The sequence below is a fragment of the Mya arenaria genome, chromosome 7 (assembly GCF_026914265.1).
Source record: "Mya arenaria isolate MELC-2E11 chromosome 7, ASM2691426v1".
Classification (NCBI taxonomy): Eukaryota; Metazoa; Mollusca; class Bivalvia; order Myida; family Myidae; genus Mya; species Mya arenaria.
In genome coordinates this window covers 53,214,725-53,220,668 of record NC_069128.1, presented here as the reverse complement: position 1 = coordinate 53,220,668, position 5,944 = coordinate 53,214,725, and the positions used below count along the sequence as shown (strand labels likewise).

Genomic DNA, 5,944 nt, shown 5'->3' with positions numbered 1-5,944 from the left:
TAGAACAGTTTATTTCCGGTACGAAGCCAGGATTCAGGCAAAGCAGATCCCTGTTCTTGACATAGTTAGATTTCCAGGTAAAGTTGTTCAATGTATGCTCACTTCGCCCATTCTTAATAACTTATAACTTACTTCAGGTCATCTAACTATTAATTAGTAAAACATTTTTATAGTAAAAGTAACCTAAGCCTAAATACCAGGTGCATTACGACACAAGGTGGTTTACATTTCTGTTACGCTTTGTGACTCTGGTTTATATACTTATAAAAAAGTGACAGTTGCACTTTCCTAATCACGACGTTTTAAAGTGACACATGGAAGCCGGGCAAATACCAAATAATTCGTATATTTGTAATGCAGCATTTTTGGCAATATTTTTTTACATAATTGGACTTCCTGTTGTTGTTCTGTTTATTTAATTAGCGCAACTAGGTATCTTTTCTGAAGTTTTTTAACGTTATATTTGTCTAGTTGTTCTTTAGTCATCACTATTTCAATTTATTTAAATATTTCATGATATTTCATGATTTTGAAATGGATCGTCTGTAGCGTTTGCTATGAATCCATGTCAAACATCCATTTCTTTGTATTTAGATGTATAAAACTAAATTAATTTCCGTGGTTTGAGGATTGTTAAATGGTGTTACAAGGAATGATAATATTTTAGGCACACCTGTGAACAATCTCTTTGCCCAGATTATCACTACGAGTTGCCATACTTTGTTGTATTTCAGGGATGCGAGATGCAACATATCGAAAACAATCACCTCGAAAAGAAGTGCATCGCTAAAACGCGGCAAATAAATGAGGTATAGTACCCGGATTGCCAATATAGTAATGTTTTAAATGTTTTTAATTTGCTGGGAAAATCACACACAATAAGTTGTAAATACAAATATAACGAGCAATTTCTTTTCACACGCGTGAAGACTACATGAGATAAATGTGAAATTCCATACATTATTATGTTGTTGAATAGTATAAGGGTTTAATTGTAATTGTTTATTTTTCAGTTACAAGGGGAAATTCAGAATTTGAAAGAAAAACTGGTAAATAAAGACAGGCAGATTGCAGATATGCAGATAATATGCCGTTAAATCTTAAATGCTTAAAATGGTAAACTATTTTGATTAATTTTTGACATGTCTTTTTATTGTATCGTAATATTTCCATTTCTGTAAAGAGACCTTGTCGGTGTTCAACTTTTAAAGTAGTGTAAATAAATAAGCATAGGCCCTCTATTTTGTAACAAGTATTTCATTATATATGAACAACCTTATAAAGAACATAAAAAAGGAAAGCACATATGCTTATCTATAAATATTATTCATAAAATGAACATGAATTCTCTGTGAATATACGCCTATACACATTTTCAGAGAGTATTATGTTTTGTACTATTTAAATGTTTATTAAATATTTCCTATGTCGATTTAGAAAAATATGGCAAATTTTGAGGCCATGAACATATATTTCAGGCAAACCAAAACAGAATGTATGCAGAGAATGATAGTCTAATGCTCAGAGTGAAAATGGCAGAACAGATAGCAGCAAGGGCAAGGGCTTCCCTACCAAAGGTACTGTTTTTTACACGGAAACCAATTATATCCAATGAAGCTCGTTATTTCTCACGATTATTATGTATATGTGCATGTTTATAGCTTCAACTTAAATAACAAAGTCCACAGCCTCTAACCACATACATAAATGCCGCATCTGATCAACCTAGAAGTAAATGGGGTACCTATTATGACCATATTCCTTGCATTTGTTTTAGCTCGTCTGTTTAAGAAAGATGAGCTTACATCATAGCTTCATGGGGATATGTTGTTGTCTTTCGTTGAAAACGTGTTAAAGTTGATATATGTGTAGTAATCACACAAGTTACAGCTAAGATGATTGACAAGTATATTATAAATCATAGTAAACCAAAGGGTCAACATTCATAACTCATGTAGTTCTTATTAGCATTTTGGTAAAATATTGTCCCTTTTTGTCTTTTTTGAACCCACAAGCGAAGCTATTGTTTAATTAACAAGGATAACAGTTGCAGTCTAATGATCTTTGATATCTTCATGTCGCTTTTTTAAAATAATCAGTCCGTCAACCTATAAGACTGTCCATCGTTCATAACAGACTCTTTATGATGGCTATAACTATGTAATTTCATATTTTGACGATCTATTTTAAACAGTCTTTGGTAGATTAACTGAAAAATCTTCATTATATCTTCATTTCTTTTCATCAAACCTTCAGCACATGTGATAAGATGACAACCATATTTACAACATCAAAATGTGAAGGTTAAGTTAACACTTAAGATCTTTGACCGGATTAAGAAATTAGTTGTAATGTAAAAGAAATGTATATTGATGAAATATGTCTGCTTGCTGTCTGAGCCTTGTAATTATATTTTCAAATTCCTGCAATGGGTGAAAATCCATATGGATTTCAACATTTGACGAGAAAATAAAAGTTTGATTTTATATTCACATCTTTTATTCAATATTAATTTTGTAAGAATAACTGAGTTTTGGAGCACTGCTTGTTTTTCATTAAAGAACAGCCAAATTCACCAATGCATCTTTATGTTCCTAAAGTTTATTTATGCAGAAGGATCATGTAAACAATATTTTGCTTTGAAATATTGATATAAAGACCATTGTGTATCTCGATTCTAGATTCTGTTCCCATTTTTTAACAACATATTACTACAACTGACATAAATTTATGGTAGAATGAGACAAATATTACAAAGATAGAACTCTTAGTATGTCTTTGTGACTATTGTTAGTGAAAAGAAGCTTCAGTTTTAAGCTCTGTCTTTTTTCTTGACCCAAATAAATTTGTATATTTGTATTATACCATTTGCAGGAATCTCGGGTTGCTGCAAAGAAACAGCTTTTGCAGGAAACGGTTACACAAGCAAACAATGCCAGATTCGATCAGGTTTGTTTGTCTGAAGAAATACAACTTAAAACTAGGCTGAATTCATTTATTACATATGACTGATAATATTTGATAGACATACTTTTCTCCTACCTCAGATAAGTAGATCCAAAAATTTGGCCATGCAGGAAATTAGTATCTTGCCCTCGGGCAAAGATAAAACAAAGACCCGTATGAAATACAGTTGAACACTGTTATTCCGAACACCGTTTATCCGAATTGATCGCTATTTTTTTTTGGTCCCGATTTTACTCCTACTTTGTTTAACTAAATTTTTAATCTTTAATCCGAAATCGCTAGTCCGAATGAATCGCTATTCCCAAGTAAAAATTACGGGCCCGATTTGGTATTTCACACCTTTTTATCAATTCTTATTTCGAACCTTATCATGTCATAGTTTTTCACACCATACTTCAATTACACTAGGGCATGGGCTTGGGGTGACAATGGAGCACAATTAGCGCTTGTTAAAGAATGAAATTGAGCACGTGAATTTTACAATCATCGATGTAAAAAAATTAGCAATTCATTTTGGTGATGTGATGTGTATATAATTTCTGGTTAACACAACATGAATATCAATCGAAAATACGCATTGCTCACTTAACCCGCTACCGAATAATCCGTACTATGTTCCGAATGCATACATGTGCTGTCAATTTGTTTTAAACGTTTTATGTTTTAATAAAGAAGTAAAAAAAAAACGAATTGTTTGTCATTTTGTACATAATAAATCAACAAATATTTTTGTATACGAAATATCACTCAAACCGAATGTATCATATTGGTAACGTGTAACCGAAATTGCAATCTTCACGACTTAGTATTTCACGTCATCTATTATTCGCGAATGCTGTCAATTTTATGAAAATTATTAATCCGAAATATCATTATATTATTTTTGGGTCCCTACGATATTCAATTAACGGTGTTCAACTGTATTTTTTTATTGTCATAAAGAGTTCCAGTAAAAATACATTTTTACCTAATTTTATTAAACTGAGATGGGAGAAAAAGCATATACCATAGCCGCCCGTATAAGAAAGGTTCGTCCCAACACTCGCTCAGGGTGTTCTGTGAAAAATCAGTAAACCTCGAGTAAACCTCGTTTCCACAAAACACCCGACGCACAGGTTGGTAATGAACCTATCTTACGCTCTCGGCCATGTAGGATACTAATAATAACGTTGATACGTAATCGAATTAGCTAAACACTTCCAACTGAAAAACAGAAATTGCCAACCGCAAAATTAAGTTAAAGTGTTTTATAGTTCAGTAGTTGTAAAGATTGTATGAAAATAATAATTGAATTTAAGAAAAACAACTTATACATGCTAAATTATTAATGTTTATTTTCCATGATTTCTTTACCAAAGATAACTGGCAAAATCTTATTTAATGTAACAATTATAACTGAGCATAATAAATGATTTTAGTAATGAACTGAAACTTTCCTACCAGTATTCAAATGAAAACTTGGCAAGTGGCATACATGCATTGCATATCACATTCATGTTGTATGCAAAATAATAACAATATGCAATATAATACTCAGTCATATTCATAAATTTGGCAACCCAAGAAATAGTGCAAAAAAAATTCATACATACTTAAGAGCAAAGTATACTTTTGCAATTGCTTTAGAGCCCCGGTCCTGTGGTTAGACCATATACTTTAAAATCACGCTGTTGCGGATTCGAATCCCGCCTCCGTCCAGCATATTTTTATTATGGTTTCCCCACCTCTGTTTGTTATATGCTTTTCATAAATTCAATCGTTATTTTAGTACAGAAGGATTCAAAAATATATTTTCAGACAGCAGAAACTGAAACTTTAGCCGAAATAGCAGAAAATATGACGGTATGTTCAAGTATAAATACAGAAATATAAAGCCATTTGTCTATTAAAGTATGAAACATTATATAACGAAGCCATTTGTCTATTAAAGTATAAGACATTATATAACAAATATACTGAACTTAAAATGATCATTAATTGGATTTTGGCTATAATGGCAATATGTAGTATACACTGTAATTTTAAGAATACACCACATCTATAAAATCTAGGAAATACTTATATGTTTGGTTCGTCTTCAGGTGGCAGTTGTGGAATATACAAACCAGAGTGTGTATATTGGAGAAATGGAGGGAAACATGATAACCTTTGCCAGTCGGCCAGTCGGAAAACTAACAGTTCTCTCAACGTAAAAAATAAACAGAGCGTGATTTTGAATCCCTTGGACAAAATGAAAATTAATCGTCGATATTTAATTGCAAAATTCGAAGGATGTAAGAAAGACAACGTAATACAATTATCGGAAATTCAGATTCAACTTATAAATCAGTCCGTAGCTTCGTATTGTTCCAAACAAGCTTCAGACATCTAAAACCTCATATATTTGGTATGATCATAAATATCAGATAACAGTTTGCCTGTACATATCTTTTAAACCTTGTTTTTGTATTTCAGTAAGCTTACATTGTGTTTTCATTTTGTAAATATTTGTACATTTTATGATTGAGTTATTTTTTATTTACTTTTGCTTTGCCTTAAAGCCTATTTTATTTTAGTAAGTTACAAATTCAAGTTTCATTTTGTGAACACAGAGAATCGGTCAATGGCGAAGTCGGGAAACTAGTCTTGGTCTCTCTCGAGAAACATTCCAGTATGCTAAGCTCTTACCCTACATAACTCATTATTCATGAAATATTACATTTATACCCTTTATTGTCACTTGATAACAGTTCGAAGGCCATCATGCTTTGGCTCATCTACTCTGTGTTTATTATATTTTTTTTTTCTATTTTTTTTCATAATTTGTTTGTATGAAATACCCCTTCTTTCAACAACATTTGTGTCCAGCATAAGCTGACTCAGAGTCTGATATAGTGACATCCTTGTAGGAAATATAAATCAACTTTTAAATGTTTGCTATAGGTTGTTTAGCATATACTATAAAGTATTCCGATCAAGAAAATGTCTTGTAAATGGC

General features: G+C 31.8%; 1 protein-coding gene across 1 annotated transcript; it reads left to right on the top strand.

Moving 5' to 3' along the window:
• The first annotated feature begins 756 nt into the window (after nucleotides 1-756).
• LOC128240025 (uncharacterized) lies at nucleotides 757-5,501 on the top strand. The gene is made up of 6 exons (XM_052956506.1): nucleotides 757-809; nucleotides 1,014-1,116; nucleotides 1,479-1,577; nucleotides 2,875-2,949; nucleotides 4,765-4,809; nucleotides 5,049-5,501. Exons 2-6 carry the CDS (start codon nucleotides 1,105-1,107, stop codon nucleotides 5,157-5,159), a joined length of 342 nt encoding a protein of 113 aa, XP_052812466.1. The 5' UTR covers nucleotides 757-809; nucleotides 1,014-1,104; the 3' UTR covers nucleotides 5,160-5,501.
• Nucleotides 5,502-5,944: the final 443 nt, after the last annotated feature.

Coding starts and splice junctions, on each gene's coding strand:
- LOC128240025 (XM_052956506.1), top strand. Junction 1,578..2,874: donor CAAGGGCTTCCCTACCAAAG/GTACTGTTTTTT, acceptor TACCATTTGCAG/GAATCTCGGGTTGCTGCAAA. Junction 2,950..4,764: donor ACAATGCCAGATTCGATCAG/GTTTGTTTGTCT, acceptor ATATATTTTCAG/ACAGCAGAAACTGAAACTTT.